The 19,860-nt window shown below is 35.3% G+C and overlaps 1 protein-coding gene across 1 annotated transcript in view; it reads right to left on the bottom strand.

The window, feature by feature from the left end:
* LOC106850770 (ATP-binding cassette sub-family A member 13) overlaps positions 1 to 19,860 on the bottom strand; it is a 139,392-nt gene that overhangs the window by 50,937 nt on the left and 68,595 nt on the right. The window contains exons 25-30 of the mRNA XM_088171259.1: positions 19,432 to 19,678; positions 18,396 to 18,485; positions 17,743 to 17,815; positions 16,074 to 16,192; positions 15,021 to 15,108; positions 8,595 to 8,703 (exon numbers count right to left, since the gene is read on the bottom strand). Coding sequence (XP_088027385.1) covers positions 8,595 to 8,703; positions 15,021 to 15,108; positions 16,074 to 16,192; positions 17,743 to 17,815; positions 18,396 to 18,485; positions 19,432 to 19,678 — 726 coding nt within the window. The remainder of the gene's footprint in view (positions 1 to 8,594; positions 8,704 to 15,020; positions 15,109 to 16,073; positions 16,193 to 17,742; positions 17,816 to 18,395; positions 18,486 to 19,431; positions 19,679 to 19,860) is intronic.

Here is a 19,860-nt window from a genome sequence, read left to right as displayed (position 1 = left end):
TATTCTCTCTCACACACCGCTGGGGGAGAGTAAGCAACTGGCTGTGTGAGTGGGCCTTAAGTTAAACCATGACATCAGCATTATTTGATTACTGGCTAAATAAATCTATGCTGTTCCAAATTAAAACAAACGAAGAAAAAAGCTTAATCCTAACAGCAATTATAATTGTTCCAGTACCTTCAGTAAAGATATAAATTGATGGTAGCCCTAGATTTTCTCTGTGGGGCACCCCTCAATTGAATTTGTTAAAGTCCAGATGCATAGAGACAAAAATATCTTCATTCTAGTAACAGGTGCAGTTTGACTAAGCACACATTTATTTTGCCCCTTTAATTTTTCATTCCTCATCTTCGGGACAAAGTAATCTAAAAATCATTAAGTCACTGCATGGTAAAAAGCTGAAAAAACAGGATGAAGATTAACTCACACACAAAACTTGTACACGATAAAGAGTTTTCAAATAATAGCTAAACGCAGTACACTGAAGCCCAGTAGTAGTTAAAAAAACAAAAGAAGATTCAAGTCAATAACGTTTTGATGTATCACTAGTAGATACCTTGCTATTTGTAGAAGTCTTTCATGTCATGTGCCTTCAGGCACTGTTTAAAATTTTCCTTTGTTTTTCTTTTAAAGCATTAATTTTTTAAACAATTGCTGATATTTGTTCTGAAGCAAAACTGGCATATCAAAGAAAATTATTTTCTCCCACTGGAACCACTAAATTTCCATTTATGTAAAGCAGAAATAGCATGACAGAAAAAAGTTTTGTTTAGTTCCCAGGAAGTTTTTTCTAGGCTTTTCTAATGCGTGAATAAATGTGGGCATATTAGAAGAAATAATCATAGAGTATGGGGAATTGGAAGGGAGCCAGCAGGATCATCAGATCCAACTCCTGACCCCACACAGGACACCCTAAGAGTCACACCATGTGCCTTAAGAACATTGCCCAAACACTCCTTGAACTCTGCCAGGCTGGTGCTGGGACCACTCCTCTAGGGAGTCTGTTCCAGGGCCCAATTACCCTCTCCATGGAAAACCTTTTCCTTTAGGATAACCCAACCTAAACCTCCCCTGGCAAATTCCTTGAGTCCTGGCACTGGTCACAAGAGTGAAGGGATCTGTATCTGCATCTCTACTTCCCCTTGTGAGGATGCTGAAGACTGCAATGAGGTCTCCCTTCAATTTCCTCTTCTCCAGGCTGAGCAAACCAAGTGACCTCATTTGCTTCTCATGCAGTGTCCCCTCCAAGCCCTTCACTATCCCTGTGGCCCTCCTTTGGGTGCTCTCTAATAGCTTAATGTCTTTTTTATATTGTGGCACCCAAAACTGCATAAAACATTTAAGGTGAGGCCACTCCAGTGCAGAGCACAGCAGGACAATTCCCTTCCTTGCCCAGCAGCAAGATCTCAGAGGGGAACTAACAAAACTTTCAGATTACTGCATCGGTATTAAACAAAAGTCTACAGTAGCTGACTTGTGTTCCATATATGCAAGTGCACTGCTTTAACTTTCTAGTACAGAATAAAGGGAAACTGTGAAAAAAAGATAATTGCAGGGAAAATAAAAACCCATGACATTAAATAGCATAATGCTCCTATCAGTATTGTATCATACAATGCCAATCAAAAGGCAAATTTCACTGAATTAATTTCCTTCTATGGAAGAGTCACGAAAACTAATCACATTTCTTAAAAGTAGCAAATACTTATGACATTCAGCTTCCATTCAAACCATGTAGATTAAACAAAGGATTACATTTTCTTCTAATTTACACTCACAGCTGAAATTAAATTTCACAAGGTCATGGAAAACAAGTAAGAAAAGTATGACTGTGCTAAACTAAGTTCAGTTGTGTTTAGAATCCAAAATTCTATCACTGCATTAACTATAATACTTGCCTTTACTTCAGTATTTTAAGTTTTTTCATGTAGTCTGGAGCATGACAATCTCTGAATTTGCTACTTTTTTAGCATAATGATTTCTTCTCTCCACCTCATTGTCATAAAATAGATTATCAATTTATATAAAGCCAATCAACTGGCCTGTAATTTGCAGAGAAAAAAAGTTCCCTTGAACTCAAGAAAAATGTTATTAATTTTCTTCAAATACCAGATCAAACCAACAGAATTAGTAGATGGTATTTGCTATTATATATATATTTTTTATTTTAAAAACCCTTCCATGTGCTTATATAACCTATCCCTTCCTACAATTCTTCTAATCACCTAGACCATCTCTTTATGCATATCTCTGTCCCAATCCAGCTGTTAACATGATGTAAAATGTACTTATTGATACTTTCTTGCCTTTATATGCCTTTTTACTATGTAAAACTGTTATAATGAGGCTCATTAAGTTGAAAACTATCTGCCATCTTTGAGGACTTTAAAACTATAAATGACAGATAAACTCAGAAGTCCTAAATTATAAAGCTCCTATTAAACAGATGCTTCTGGTGTTTATGTAAGGATTTTTTAAGGACTGTACTTGCAAACCTTGTGTAAATAGCCCTTAGGGCAAATTTTACCATATCAGTATTCACAAGGGACGAGCAAGTCAGGCAATAAGACCAAATATGCTATGATTCAGCACTAACTCTGTCAGCTACTTTTCATAAATTTCTCAGTATAAAAATTATTTCTTCCACATCTACAGATTGCCATTATATTCTCCTGACTTAATCACAACAAAAATTTTCTTTAATGTCCTAAAACTTCCTTTGTCTCTGTCCTCAACATGCAGTTGGTCACATTATTTTTACAGTGATGACAGGCTTTTTTATGAGCACAGGTGAAAAATTGTAACAGACACCCATTCCAACCTGTCCAAAACCCTGCAAAAGCAATTCAAGAATGGGAAAAACTGTGACCATGTAGAATCTTACATTTTAATGCTCTATTCAGAGAGAACGAGAACACTATGATGAAATACTTTTTTAGACCTTTTAACCTTCTTTAATATACAAATGAAAAGTTTCCAAAATGAGGGGCATGATTTCCCCTCTTTGAGCAGAGTGAAGAGGAGGGCACCTCAAAGAAAGGAACGTCTCTGTATGCATGCTAGTTGATATAATTATGTGTGTATAGTTCTGAAAAGGAATGAACCCAGATGTCAATCCCAACAGAGAGCACAAGCAGCCAGTTACTTTGGCAATATATTTTCTTAGCTTTTTTTCCTCCTATGAAGCTTCTCTTTCTTTCTTTTCTCAGTGGTTTTGCCAATAGTTAACTATGTTTTTATGTCTTTTTTTTTCCCCCTCATTTTTGTCTTTCATTAATTTAAAAGGCTCAGTTGTTCTCTCTTGTACTGCTCAGTGAAAGATTTTGCTTTGTACAACTGAGAACAAGGGCATTTTTACCAGTCCTGCAATGGAAAAAAGAGGTGAGAAGTAATCAGCTTTACAGTTTACCATACTTTACAGTTTAAGTTTCAGGAGTAGCACAGCTGGGGCCTAGGCAGGAGAGTGCATTTACTTTGAAAATGTCACTAGAAGTCCCATGCTACATGCTTAATAGTAGAAGTGGCAAACTATTCATTGTACCCTCTTCAGCTTCTCTATGATTTCCCTTTTGTATTCTCCCTTCCAGGTGGGACAATCCTACTCCTTTTCCTTACATTGTTCATTATAAACAAATTTTAGATACTAATTTGTTAAAAAGGCATTCCTAAACTAGTGAAATAAATTATTTATAAAACATTAGAAGGATTGTAACATTTCCTACAATAAAATACTATACTTTTCCATTCCGGATAGGAAAGCATACAGGAAAAAGGAAAATGCATCCACATTAGACAAGTTTGCTGTGAACATTCAGCATCCTGCCCTGTTGGCATTCCAGAGCTGCAGAACAACACCTTTCCCTATACCAACATCTTATTAACAGTCTGAAATCTGTGCCTTCAAGAGAAATTGCTCTAGATCTTTCATCTCACATCTAAACCAGTGACCCTCTGTCAGAAAATAAAGACATGCACAATTTAGAATAACTTTAGAGTGTTAGATGTTTCCATCCTATACATGATAAAGAATAGAAAACATTGGTATTCCAGTCCACCCCACCTGGGTGCAGCTTTCCACATAAAGACATTTCAAAATCTGTGGTTTTTCAGTAAAAGTGAGGAAAGTGATATGAACCCAGCAATACGTTTTTAGTGTCAGTTGGAGAAATCTAGATTAAAAAAACCTTAAAGCTCTTCAAGCTTGTATGACATTACTGTAGATTAGTCAGAGCTGTCCTTAAGTCTATTTTGGGGTTCTGCCCCGTATTCTGGGGCTGTCTAAATCTTGGCACTTCTTTGCAAACCATTTTGTATGCCAAGCTGAGTCTTGCATGCATAGATCAGTTTAGATCTCTGCTACTGATTCTGAATACCACGATTGTGGCAGACTTGAATAGAAGTGCAATCTAGCTTTCTTTATTCCAGACATTTTATTTCAGATTAAATAAAATATGTATAAGAAAAATTGAGGTAGTGTATATTTTATATATGTACGTGTGTGTGTGTGTGTGTGTGTGACAATATTTCTATTTATATAAAATGAGACATTACTATTAAGTGAAAATTACAATTTCTATTTTATGGAGAATTTCACAGGCAGCACCATCATTAATGGCTTCTATTTTAGTTCCCCAACTAACTAGACATGGCTAAGGATGTTCCACCCTAAGGCCATTTCACAGTTTCCTTTTTAATAAGGTTTAAAGTTATAATTTGCAAAGCATTCAGGAAACAGCCACTTTCCACCAAAATTCATGTGAAAATGACTCCCTTGATCTCTTCTGCTCTTTTGAAGAATTGAATACGAAATAAATGAGAATGCTACATGAAAGCTTACAATGAATCCTAGTATTAAAGGTTTTTTTAAGAATGAATGACTTCAATAGAAATCTTATGATGGGGCAGCTGCATTGCAAAAGGCTCTTCATTTTTGTTCTTTGAACAATGATGTAAAAAATTTTTTGACCGTTCTACTTTACAGACATCATTATAAATGACAACCAGTCCTTTTTTTTTCTTTCTATAGCCTTAACCTAACAGGGAGATTATAGTCCTTCTTCTATAGTCCAGCATGATAAACACATTCTGACTCAATGTTATACAATTAGGTGTGAAAAATAACATTTTTTTCCTTGGTCAAAATGTCTATCTTAAGCTTAAGCAAAAATATTACCTTTTAGTTTTTTAATCCTCTTACTTCATTATTGCATTTTTATTTTCTCACAGTTACATTACTTAGTTGTAAGAAAGCAGCATTTCAGAAAGAGATTAGAAAATATCATTCATATAAGCTTGAATACCAGTCAAAGGTGAAGGGTTTTGATAAAAATCCAGCACATCTTAGTTTCTTTGTTGAAGAGTCTTACTAACTTTTTTTAAATTAATTTATTAACATATTTATTTTCATCATCTGTCACTGAATTTATAACCCACTAGAAAACAGAATGCATTTGATTTCCTCCACAGTTGAGACAGATGACTTTTTCCCACAATGGGATCACAGACTTATATGATGATGAAGGTGTGGGGATATCCACATTATAGAAAAAATTACATACTTTCATACAAGAAGTATTACTGAACTGCTGTTCCAAAAGAGACAGCTAATCCATTAACTACAATAAACTGATATAAACTGACTGGGCCAGTTTCTGTTGCTCCATGGAGTTATATGCACCTCCAGCTGGGCATAAACATTTTCTTCAATAGACACACCACTCTTTACATAAAAATTACAAGAAACAAACATTGTAACTTTCCAAGCATCCTCACAGAGAAATTTACCAATAATCACAAATTGTTGAAACACAAAGGTGAGGAGAAATCTCTCTACTTGCAGAGAAAGTATTTGAAGATCTGATTACACAGTAGCAAAAAGGACAGATTTTTTAATCACTAAATAAATATAATTTCCTGCTTCTGCATGCTGAAGGTCAGTAACTTAGACTGACAGAACAAAAAATAATAATTTTTTTCAAAGCTTTCTGAATAGATGCAAATCCCTATGGATTTCTGTGTAATTAAAACCAGTGCAAGGCAGCATATGTCCTCTATAGTATCGGGTAAAACTTTTTCATTCAAACTTTCATACCAAATCATAAGTCTATATTCCTTGTATTCTCATGACTGCAGAAAATACTTTAGACAAAAGCAATAAGCGTCCTGCTCAGCTCCTTATTATCAAAACCTCCCACAAACTTGGACCAGTGCTACTGACGTCCATTGGAAGTTACTGGATCTGTCCTTGTGGGCAAAGCAGGTAGAACTCAGCATGTGGTTTGTAATGACTGCTCCCTCCTCCAAACATCTTGGGAGAACTCAAACTGGGTTCATGCTCAAGAAATACACATAGGATACAACTACAAAGTGAAAGGGTTGCTTTGCTTTTGTATGAGCACTTAGGTTGTTGATCTCATTGACCTCACTCAAGTTTGTTTCAATATCATAGTTGCTCCTCTTGTGTTTACATCCATGGCAACGCTCTACTTTATTGTAGTAAGTTTCTTGCTGCATTTTTTTTTTTTCTTGGTAAAGGAAGAAAAGACTTTGTCCTCACAGTCCCTTTTAAAGGGGCAAATTCTCTTTATGTCACTTAAAAGTAATACAGGGGCACTGGTTCTGTTGACAGGAAGAAAGTTGTTCTGTGAAATAACATGTCATTAATGCAAGGCAGAACTACAAAGCCACATTTATGCAACATCTTAACAAGCTTCCTCACAGCAATTTCCAACAATATTCTAGAACTGACCTTGCCTATAAACAGAGTTTACAGGCAGAAGAAGATAAAAAGTCAAAACTAACAGACTTCAGTGTAGGAACACAGCATGTGGTCTTCTGACTGCTGACTTACAGGACTGCATATAACAATTTGAATAACAAAAGCATATGAAAAGTTCTTCTCTATTAAAAAAAGTACCCTTAAATAAGAGAAAGTTAAAAATCAAAGTGAACTGAGATCAAGAGGCCCATATGGCACTGGAAAGCTGTTGAGTTTTTAGAAATAAAATATACGTACGTAAGGATCTCCACAAAAAATACATACGCATACATGTGTGTACATACATGCACACACATATACAAACATGATACAATACATACATACACATACATAAGTAGGTAACTTGACCTCTCTTCCCAAGATTTCTGTGACAGCTCTCTCTGCGTTATGCCTCAAAAGCGTGATCAGTCCATCTTTATTGCACTTCTCCAATAGATGAAGACATAAATGAATTACTTTCTAGTTCTTAAGCTCTACTTCAGCAGGCAGCTAACATATTCTGCTACAAGATTATACAATGAGCCCATACTTGTACAAATGTCAGTACAAGACTTGAAGTATTTCTTAAGCACTGTTGTGCTTGCTGTGTCATGCAATGTCAAAAAATACATAATTCCCACAATCTTTGGGATAGCTATCATTTTCTCTGAATGTAAGCAGGACAGCAAACCCTGATTCTCCATAATAGATATAAAAGGAAGGGTACACAAACATTTATGTTCCAGAATGGGATCTAATGGTACAGAAAAAAAGCTAGCCAGTACAACTGATTAAGTGCAGAGAAAGTTGATTAAAAATTCATTAAAAATTCTCATTAAAATATCTAATTTCGTTCAAAGTTTCTGTGTAAGTGCATTACCTTTGATCCATTCTCATAATTCATTTAGAAAAATAAAACCCCAGTCATCTTGAAAGCAAGCCATTGTTGTTTTTTCTTGGACGTTCCAGAAAGTTTTCTTAATGAATCTCTATTTTTAGATTCTCAGGATTCCTTGCCCGTTTTCACTGATTTAGTCTTATTTCTTCATTATAGAAACACTTTAAATCATTTTACCATTACAGACAAACTGTCCTAATGTTACAAGTACTCTTAAAAATTGGTCATAAGCTCTTTTTAAATTTCTCTAAACCAAATTCCTATTTAACAGAATCTTAAGAGTGAAAGGAACTGGAATGAATAGGAGTTAACCTGAACTTCTGAAGTTAATCAAGGCCAGATTTCAAACTAGATTTCCACATCCTAAAATTTCATCTGTATTGACAGGTGAGTCTTTGGCTGCAGTCATTATTTTTTATGTCAGTTCATAAAATTTTTACTTTAACAAATTTTTATAAATAATAAGACATAGTATCTTTTCCTGTTCCTTGAGTAACAGGATGCTGTGAAGCATCACATTGCTGTGTGAATTTACAGGCTATTATGGATTTGCCCTGGATATTTATATAAGGAGATTTAGCAAAGTGCCAAAGAAGATATAAATCCACAGTCTGTTGTGCCTTAGTCATGCCATTTAAGTAAGCCCTAGCAGCAGTTTCAGAGGGACTAACATCCCAAACCAATTTACACTTAATTATTCCACAAGAATGTCTTTGTAAAGAACTTATATGGCACGTTGAGCTTTAAAATCAAATTTTACATTACTTATACTACATTCTCCACATAAACTTTCTGTGTAATTAAGATTTTTACTTTTCAGTCCTCCAAAGAGATGAGACTCTGAAATCCTACTGTAAACTGAAAGATTTTCACACTTATTATAGCTTATTTAAAAACTACTTTCCAAAATACATTAAAAACACAAAGAAATAAGATTACCATACTGTCTCCAATCCACATTAGAAGGTAAATTCAGCCACAGAACAAAGTTATTGAGTTCATTTAAGTAGGATGGCAGTGAATGGAAACCTTTTTGGTTATACCACACCTGAAAGAAAGAATGGAAATTGTCAATCAAAACTTAGTTCAATCTGGATGCTGCTCTGCAAGATCACATACCTTTAAGAATTGCATGAAGGATATCTAATTCCTGTTATGATGTTTATTTATAAAAGAAAGTCAACCAGGCACAACAGAATCTGTTGATTTGCATAGGTCTTTGAACAGTATGCAGCAGTTTTCTATTGATAGAGCTGTACACATATGTTTATTACTAAATTGAGATTCTCTGGATTAATGGAACAGTGTCCCCCTACCTTTACACACGTGGTTGAACAAATAAAGACAGAACAATATGAGAATAACACCTGCCAATTGGATCAAAAATACAAGAATATGAGTAAAACTAATGCTAAAATTGGAAGAATCATTGAAATTCCAAAGAGACTTCTCTAAATAATACCTGCATGTGACACACAGCATAAAATATCTCAGAACAGAATATTCTAGAAAGAGGGGGAAAAGAAAGAATCAAATAGGAACTGTTTACAAGGTATGAAGCTGTTCCATAGAAAAAACTGTCTTCACCTTCAACAAGCATCAGTGGCTTGTTAACCGTGGAGGAAACTGATGCAGACAAACTTTAAGGCTTTAATTACCAAGCCAGTCTCTCCGAGGAACACAGGGAAACAATTCTGTTGTAACATATAATTTATCTTCAGATCACACACTGAGTTGATGAAATACTCTTAATCCACACTTCCACTTGCAAGAACCATTGCTGAGAGCTTGATATGTCCCAAAACCAAATGTACTGAGGTTTGAGTTACCTCTGCAGTTAGAAATTTATTTTTATCATTCATTACTCTTAATCATAGTGCCTTTGAATCTATATTATCCATATTGAAAACGAGGTCAAATTATTGTGTATGTTTATTTTCAGTTTCAGTGGCATTTAAAACCATCTGATTACTATCCATTTGTCACCTCATAGCACCCTTTCTTACATCCTTTTTTTTAAACACTTGAAAAACTCTTAACATTTCCCTCTTTGATATCAGCTGTTTGTACATCCTAGGTAGAGCAATTCTCACTGTCTCTCTGTACTCTGAATCATAATGCAAAGTGAACAGGATTTAATATGCATCTTTATTGCCTTAACAGTCCTCTTCTAAGATTTCAGTTTTTTTAGATTAGTTCTCGAACTACCATCTATGCAGTTACATCTAAGAAATTTCCTTAAAGATTCTCTTATCAGTCTTTTGATGCTATTTTCATTTACTTGCAGATAATTCTGCCTTTTTTTCCCCACTCTTTTCTTATACTATCCAACTACAAACCTTATTTGGACCCTAGTTCCAGACTTGGACTATTTTTTCTGACACATTCTCCTCTATATTTTCCAGTGCAGGCTGCCTAATTTTCAGTTCTTTTTCCCTTTCTCAGTAATAATTTTCTTCTGATTAATTCTCCTGACTACCTACTTGTTTGGATCGCCACATGTTTGTGAGGTAAGGTTTATAATATTCTGACTCTCCATTTTATTTCCTCCCATCTATCCTAGATCATGATTCCAAGAACCACTCTGAGGTCGATTGTCATTTCTTCTCTGCCTCTCACCTTTGAATCTCCTTCACCACAAGCTCTGTTAATCATTAAAAAAAAAAAAATTAGCAGCTTTGAGCTGCCATTATTCTTGCCTGCATTACCTTTAACATTTTCTGCTCTTCTTTATGTGCTGTTCACAACTGCTTGAGATCTCAACAGCATGATCGAATCATCAAGGTTGGAAGAGGCCTTTAACATCATCAAGTCCAACCACTAACCCAGCACTCCCGCTCTAACTCCTAGAACATTAAACTACATCACCCAACATTAGATTCAAACACCTCTTAAACACCTCCAGGGATAACTCCACCAATTCCTTGGGAAAACTATTCCAATTCCAGACCCCCATAACAGTAATTTTTTAATATCTAATCTGAATCTCACCTGTTATAACTCAAGACAATTTCCTCTTATCCTGTCTCCAGGCACAGCAGAACAGACCAGCCACCGCCTCACTACAGCCTTCTTTCAGGGAGTTGTAGAGAGGAATGAGGTCCCCCCAAGATTCTTGTTCTCAAGACTAAACAAACCCAGCTCCCTCAGCCATTTCTCATAAGACATGCTCTCCAGACCCTTCACAAACCTTGTTGCCCTTCTCTGGATACACTTCAGCACCTCAGTGTTATTTTCAAGTGAGGTACCCAGAACTGAACACAGTACTTGAGGCACAGCCTCACCCATGCTGAATACAAGCGGAAAATCATTGCCCTGGTCCTGCTGGCTATGCTATTCTTGATACAGGCCAAGATATCATTACCTGGGCACACATTGGCTCATATTTAGCTGCTGGTCAACCAGCACCCCAGGTGCCTTTTCTGCCAGAAAGCTCTCAAGCCACCCCTCCACTAGCCTGCTGGGTAGCTGGGACACAAATGTTGCATTTCACCTTATAGAACCTCATGTAATTGTCCTCATCCCAATGACTGAGTCTGTCCAAATCTCTCTGAAAAGCCTTCCTACCTTCAAGCAGATCAACACCCCCACATAATTGAGTGTCATCTGCATATTTACTGAGGGTGCACTCAATCCACACATCCAGATCACCAACAAGGATATTAAGTAGGACCAGCCCCAAACCTGAGCCCTGGGGAACACTGCTAGTGACCAGCCATCAAGTGGATTTAGCACCACAACTCTCCTGCCTAGCCATAGAGTCAGTTTTTTACCCATCAAAGAGTCAGCCATCCAAGCCACAAGAAGTCAGTTTTTCAAAGAGCATGCTGTAGGAGACCGTGTCAAATGCTTTAAAAAGTCTGGACAGACAACACCTGCAGACAGCCTTTCCTTCATCTGATGAGCAGGTCACTTTGTTAGGGAAGATCAGGTTGCTCAAGCAGGACCTGCCTTTCATAAACCCACATTTTCTGGGCCTGAACTCCTGCATGTACCATGTAATAGAACTCAAATGTCTCAAACTCTTATGCCCTCACATTTAAAGAAAAAGAACAAACTCTAACATCTTCCCCTCTTTGCAGAGTCATGAAATTCCTTTGTTGTTCTCCAGTTCAGTTCCCACAGCTTATTACATAAATTATATCTCCCATTCATTAATCAACAAGAGAAGTCTTTAAAATGCAGTGAAAGAGAACCTAAGATTCCTGAGGAAAACTGAAAACTTTGCACTGCAGGACCTTCTGTGAAAATAGCAACCAGGGCAAAAAGACAGAAATAAGTGATCAAGGGTAACCTGTCTTTCACAGCCCCATACATCATCTCTGATTCTATCACTTTTTGAAAGGTTTTCACAGAACAGAAAGTTTTATATACATATATAATGAAACTCCACTGCAATTGTGTCTGTTGTATTGGGGGAAAAAAAGGCAATTAAAAAAACAACAAAGTAAAATCCTGACAACACATCCTCATTTAATTCAGGCAGGGGAAAGGTCACAAATATTCAGAAAACACCTTTGAAATATAGTAACGTAACCAGTATTCAAATGAATACCACAATAGAACATTGTGTGTAACAATATATTTCAATAGCCAACATGTTAATTAGAATTATCCTCCAACCTGCATTATGTAGCTGAATCAAACTGTGAGGAAATAACAAAATTGAAGATGGATATTTAATTTATTATAAACTAGGGAAAAGAGACATTTAAAGTTGTTCACTTCATCAGAAGGTCTTTCTTCTAAAGACTTATTTCTTATTAGAAATTGTTAGCAAAGGTAAAATATAAAAAAACCTAAAATGTATTAGCTCTCACTTAAACATCTTTCATATTCCTTTTGTGCCACACAGGTAATTATTTACAGAGGGCAGAAAGGAGCTGAGGAACAAAACTACATATATCAGTATAATTAACTTTTATTTTATTTTCTATTCTATCTCTAGTTAGGAAAATTCTTTCCCAAGGAAAAACACAACCCCTCACCACATCAGACTGGAGTTCTGTGGAGACATGTTTTACATTATTACATAATCTTTTACTTGCCATTAAAATTCTAGAATAAATCTAGACTGACATTTCAACTAACATATGGCCTACCAAGAAAAACAGATGAGAAGGAGCAGAGAAGTCCCTAAGCATTGCTGGACCAGATTCATGATTGATATTAAACTAGAAAGATGTAATTTTTTTCCTCTGAACGCTTGTACAATTACTGTACTGTAAACCCTCAAGTCCAAATCTTTGGGATTGGAAAAATGTACTCTTCCAAATGACAACTGAATACTACAATTTGCCTCTTGGCAGTATTGAAAATTACCACATGTTCTTCCTATATTTCATTATGCTATAAAAATCAGCAATTATGAAGCTATCAAGGAAAAGAAATTTGGGCCATATTGCCAAAGGAAGCCAAAGAATATACGGACATGAAAATATAAAAAAATTTGACAAGTTGTGCTTTTGCTACATAGCAATCATCGATGAATGCCAATAATCAATGTTTTTAATAAGCCATATTTGTCATGTCATAGATATATTCTCTCTCTCTCTTGTGCACATATACACATTCTTTATGTGCATGCATATACCATATATGTAGTATACCAGCACAATATGGTTAGGTACAGTAAAATAGTTACTAAAGAAATATTTTTAATTTGAACAAGAAAAATTGTTGTTTTCTCAAGTACTGGAGAAGAATGTATAAAGATTCAAAAATTTTCTAAAATAAAGTGAATCATACAGTAATTCTCTTCAAATGCAAATTTCTCATTTTCTTTCATAACAGGCTATGTAAATGATACGTTCATTGTCTCATGAACAAACCTGAAAGGTCAAAGTAAAATTCTGGTCATTAGTTACTGAAAGGTTAATGCAATAACTTGACATTGCATCACTTGAAAGACATTTCCAGCAGATGCTTTAGATAACACAGTGCCCTTTATAAATTTACTCCACTATTTGCTTTGGTCTGAAATATGAAGCTTACTTACTAAGAGTATAACTATAATTTATCCCTGTCCTGATGGCAGGTGGAGCTCTATACCAAATACACTAAAAAAAGGAACCTGACAAAAACCACACTGCAAGCACGTCAAAACAAGAGTCTAAAATGATTAAAGGTAACACAGGAAAAATGGAAGTCAGAAAAAAATCTTGCTGAAAACTTTCAGGTTTCTCCTAAAAGAATGATGGAACTGGAGTTCAAAGCTATGGAATATATGGGACTAGAAGCAAGATTACAAATGGCCAAAATGAAAATCTATATACACTCAGATTTGTATATAAAATAGGGAGATTTCTAACAAATTATATGGAAAAGGCATTAGAAACAGGAAGTGATTTTGCAAAACAGCATGAAATGACATCGGATTGGAGAAAATATGTGGTTTTTTTCTAACACTTTGTCTGAAAATGCATTTTGGGATGGAGTTTATTTATGCTGTTTCTTGTTTTCTCTTTTTATAAGAGCAAATAAAATCTATATTTACATTAAAAAAATAAAGGCAGATATTCTAATCTGGAATCTGGAAAATGTACAGCTTCCTTTTAACAAATCTTGTTTTCTTCAAATACAAAACAAAGACCTCTCACTGATATGCATCAATACTTCTCTAAGACTGCTGCTCCTCTACTTTTAACACATCTACATCTAAATGGATCCCAAAAATCAAAGAAGAAGGATTATTCTAAGCACAGCTGAAATAAAGGGCTTTTCCTTAAGGCCTTTTGCTATGCAGTGGAGAGGTACAGTATATATTGTGAAAACTTGGGATGAGACCTGGAGGCTAACAAACACTTACAAATGCAGGGGATTTTATTTCCTTTGGAACATTTTAGAAAGGTTCTTTTTAGAAACGAATAGTATATTTGTTATGCAGAAGGAACTGCCCCTAGAAGATGTCTTTACTCTTAGGCAGAGGGTGGTGAGAGAAATGAAGCAAAGTAAAGTATCCCTTGTAGGCATAAAAAAGCATCAATAGCAATACATTACTGTGATGTTCAATGCACTTGGGCCAATTCTGACATTGGCTTTTTGTAGAGAACAAACAAAAAATATTATTTCACTGACCATCTAAAAACAAGTTTTAGACTTAGATTCTAAAATTAGTTTACTGAAAAAATAAAAGAAAATGCATATCATTTGACTAATTTAAAACTGTTTCTCAAATACAAGAGAATACTTCAAGAATTATGAGTAAAGAGCTAGACTATAAGAGACAGAAGATTTTTTCTCCAATATTCAAGTGCAATGATTTTATGCAATGGTTTATTATTTGCTAAGTGCTGCGATGCCTCAAGCCTGGAAAAAGTAATCAATACATACATACAGATGTGCATACATACATGCAACTCTTACCTTAGCCAGAGGCTGAGATTTGGTGCTATTCAATTTTTTATCTTGAGGTTCAAATGCTTTTGTCCCTCCGAAAGACCAACCACCATATCTGGTAGTAGAAATTAAAGTAACAGAAAGTTATCTACCTTAAGCTCTGCAGTTTTCTTGCAAGGGTAAAGTTGAGATGGTTACACTAATGTTTTATTTTTTCAACTGAAAGTAAAACTTCATCCCTCACAAACTCCTTCCTTGTTAAAAAGTTTTTAATCAGGTCAATAGTACCAGCTTTTTTCCAGCATAGGTATTCCCTTTGATAAGAATTTTTGCTTTCTGAAGGCTGAAATCTTTGAGCAACAGAAAGGGTTGTGAGCAAGTGAGGTATTACTGACTTCCAGAAGTGTCTTAAACAGCTTTATTTCTTCCTAAAGCATTCATATACTAGCTCAACTCTTTCATCCAAAGATGCTTACCTCTATTTATATAAAATCAGATGCACCTTCTTTCAATACATAAGTGGCTAACGCTTTCTTCTCCTTGATGAAGTCATACATGGTCTAATATTTCCGCTTATTTCATCAGCAGTGGTTGAGTTGTAAAGGCACACAAGTAAACTTCAAAATACAGCACATGACCTCTGTTGCTGATATCACAGAGCATGAAGCATTGCCAGGGGCATACCAGCCCTTTTTACTTCAAAGCAAATATTAATTGGAGCATATCCACCTCTATTTGATTGAGTTCTCTGAGGAATGGAAATTATATTGTTCACCTGGTTTAGATACGCATCTGAGATGCTGAAATTACTCACCACGTGGAAGAAACTCCAGAATTTTGGAGTAATCATCATGCCTAGAGGTAATCATCATGCAGCTGCTGGAGGAAGTTCTGAGATGTGACCATTGAAGGTCTTTCATGTTACCTTGAACCACAGCCTAACTCTACACCTTGATAACACCAGATAAAGACAATGACCCTCTATATTATAATATATGACAAAGGTCCATGCTTTGGATCAGGAAGGACTCTGGGGTTTATACACAAAGGATAAACAAAGGCTAGACATTTTAAGATTACCTTGTTTTGTTGAAAGACCTCAATAAATACTCTTCTACAGGGAACCCTGAAAGATTATACAAAATATGTCCTTTCTTATTCTTCATATAGGGAGCAGAGGTATTGAAACTTGGGCACATCTGAAAAAAGTATACATAAAATAAGTAAAGCACTTTTTAAAAAGAGTGGCACTACATTTAGCCTTATTTTCAGATTTTTATGTAGATTTTACAGCATTTCTTTATAACTGCATTTGCCTTTCCCAGCTTTAACAGATTTTCAATAAATTACGAATAGTTTTATGTTTATAAGGCAACTCAAATGGCTGTGCCACCTACATATTAGAAATCCCTTTGATTTCCCTTTCAGCCCTGTCAGTCATTTTGTTTTGAAAACATCAAAACTAGTATATAAGTTTAGGGATGTTTACAGCAATGAAAAAGGCAAGACTGCTTTTTATTTGTTTTTCCTGAGAAGAAACACAAAACAGGCCCCAGATAAATATGAGATGAAAGCAAAAGTCTAATTAATGTTATAAGCTTCTAAAAATTTCATTGATGAGCTGCAAAGAAGAATAAAGCAAGATGTCTTCTAACGATTCAGTGGGACATTCTCACAACCAAAGAAAATGTGACAGATATTAGATTCGATTATCTCAGAAGCTTTACAAAGTACTTTATGCCAATCAATTGAAAAAATTTAATGCTTATTTGATGTCTCAACCCCACAGAAAATAAAAATTCACTCTCGAAGATTGCTCTTACATAGCTCACACATAAAAGTTCTGCCTCCACTGTCAAGTGACCTCTCCTTTCAGTTTTCATGGTTAATAGACCTCTCCCTATGAAAGTTCCCATTTGTATTTTATCCTTGTATTTTAAGTATGTCTCATTATGATTAGAGGCAAAATTACTCCTTGTCCAGAAGAGTAAAAAACTAGTTTCCCCCTTCCATTTTTCCCAAAAACTGTATTGTCATATTTCATATGCAATCCTTACTCTAAATAATTACATCTTTATAAACAAAAGAAACTTTTTTTATAGGATATTCCCTTTTGTGGAAATACATTTGTCACCTCAGACAGTTTCATATTTTTGTTTATTACTCAACTCAGAGCAAGTCATCAGGAAAAATCATTAGTTAAGAAGGTCAGAAATTCATTATGTCTTTCAAAATCCTTTATTTCTTGAAACCTGTTGTAATTTGAAATCCAAAATCCAAACCAGAAGCAAACTCTAACAATTAAATCTCATTCATATGTAAATTCCCTGATGGGTTCTACCAGCAAGGTTCACCTGTCCTTCCCTTTGAAAGTAGGTAGTCTTCCAGATGTTATGGAAGAGTTATATTTTAACCTTGTTTTGCATGATGGATTTTCTCAATCAGAGTCCTATAACATATTTGAAGTAAGTTGCATCTGCTGAAAATAGTTCAGCTGTCTCTGATCCTATTATTTCAGATCAATTTATAGCCGTTTCTAGTGCACATATGTGTTCATATACATAAACAAGAAAATTGTGTACAATTTCGTTAGGTGTAACAGAATAAAACTCTAGTCATAACAAAGCAGACTTGTGAGGATTTATTTTCTCATCACTTTCACCAGCCCTTCAAAAACAGCAGCCAAGGAATTAGAAATAATATACGCACAAACTTTTTTATACATATAAGTAAATCAGAAATTACATACCTCCTGTTCAGACACACATTTGCATGAATCTTGAGGTGACATAGATTCCATCTGCCAGCATGAATTATTTTTTCTAATGGGAATAAACATAATAAAATTATAACTAGCAAGTGAAAGCAACATGTCACTTAACAGAAGAAATCCAGAGAGTAATGAGCAAATCTGGCATGCTGAACACATTCTTAGCATTTGATCACAGCAGCAGCTGTGTCTAGTGTGATACAAATTTGACTCATTTTTATCAAAGTTGATTTATTAAAATATATATATATATATATATACAGTCAAATGAGCTTCATGTCTCATATTTGCAGCAATTATTAAAGCATGGTCACTACTGCATTCCTGAATTTGGAATTCCTAACAAATATTTTCCTTAATGTCCGCTCATCATCAGGACACCAGGCTTAATCAAAGTCATCCTGAAATTAATCAGGAAACTGCCACTGATTTTAGAGCTGTATGGATCAGACTTCTAACAGTAAAGCCTACTTTGTGCTTCACCTGGATGCCAGCTCCTATATCAGAACTGATTGGTCACTAATTCCTTGCAGCCAAAAAAAAAAAAAATAAAAGCCTAAAATAATCCATTACACAGAAAAAAAAAAGTTCAAAATTTAAATTAAGGAAATAGTTACATTAGTTACAATTACCTGTATTGTGAATGTGTGCATGTGTGGTCCCAATCAGAGAAGTATCCCAGCAGAACCTGAGAAAGTTTTCCTAGGTAGTCATCTTCAGTGCTGTTCAAAGAGGGCCATAGGAGTATGAGGAGTGAAAGAGAAAGAAAAAAAATAAATAAATAAAAGAAATACAGACCTGTCAATGTGTCTAGCTCTATTAACTTTCAGTCTCAAGGTCCTATGCATTTTCCAAGAAATTAAAGGACTATAAAATCCATGCATAAGAAACATACCGAAATAATCTCATTTTAAAAAACTCTGTGAACACGTAAAGAAAATTAATTACAATTTTGGCTAAACAAATCTCAACATCTACCCATGGGCATCCTTCTCCTCATAATAACGTATTCCCAGTAGTTGGCATTGCTAAAGTGTTTTTATGCTTATAAAATAAATTTATATTATATTTATAAATTCAAACAGCATCTTGTTTTGCTCATCTGTATATTTGCATAGTAGAGAAAGTAACCTATATGTGTGATTAACACTCTATACAGATTAAATCCATAGATACTGCACATTTTTAATTAAATAAATAAATAAATAATGTAGTTGGCTTCAAAGCTGAACATGTAGAAATTAGTTTGAGTAAGAAGAGCAGCAGGCTTTGTAAATACTGTGTGGCATTTTTAAACCCAAGAATTATTTTGAGAAAATAACTTCAGATCTAATCAATTTTTTTAAAATTAAGCATGCAAAGGCTTGTTTAAATACACTTGTTCATTTACATATAAATGGTCACGGCTAGTATTAATTTGAGTTCAATCTTCTCCAAAGTCTTTGCCCTTTCCTCCAGAAAATTCTTCACACAAAGCTTTTCTAATCTTATGTTACTTTTATAATAATCTATAAAAGTGTACTAAACATCTAAAAAATACCCCACATAACTATTGTAAAAAGTAAGCTATGACTGTTTCCAGAATACAAATAAGTCTTTAAAACAGGAGAACTCAGGTGTAAAGATCCCAGAACCCTGGGTATTGATGGTGACAGATGAGCCCTTTACCTAAAGAAGGATTCTGCGTTATCGTAAAGTCTTGGTGTCAGCTTGAGAGGAGGATAATGGACGGCCAGAGGCTTCACGCTGAACAAGGCCATTGCCAGTGCCACGAAGAGCACGGGCAGCAGCACGCTCGCCAGGCTGCCCCTGACGTCTCGCCGAGTGTGGAGAAACCTCCTCGTCAGAAGGGCAGCCACCTGTGAGAGGACAAGGCGGGCTCCACGCACGCCCGAGGCTCCCGCAAGGGAAATATCTAAGTGAGACAAAGAAAGCAACCTCTTGGCAAACAAGGAAAACCAAAGTCAAGTTTCACATGCTACGTTGTCAAATATAGAACACAACTGCCTTATAGCCCTAATAAAATCAAACAATATAAGCCTAGCATGTTCTCCCGAATGGAATAGTAGATCCCCATACCACATCACTTCCAACTAT

The sequence above is a fragment of the Sturnus vulgaris genome, chromosome 1, assembly GCF_052056855.1.
Source record: "Sturnus vulgaris isolate bStuVul1 chromosome 1, bStuVul1.hap1, whole genome shotgun sequence".
Classification (NCBI taxonomy): Eukaryota; Metazoa; Chordata; class Aves; order Passeriformes; family Sturnidae; genus Sturnus; species Sturnus vulgaris.
This window is presented reverse-complemented; position numbering and strand designations above follow the sequence as displayed.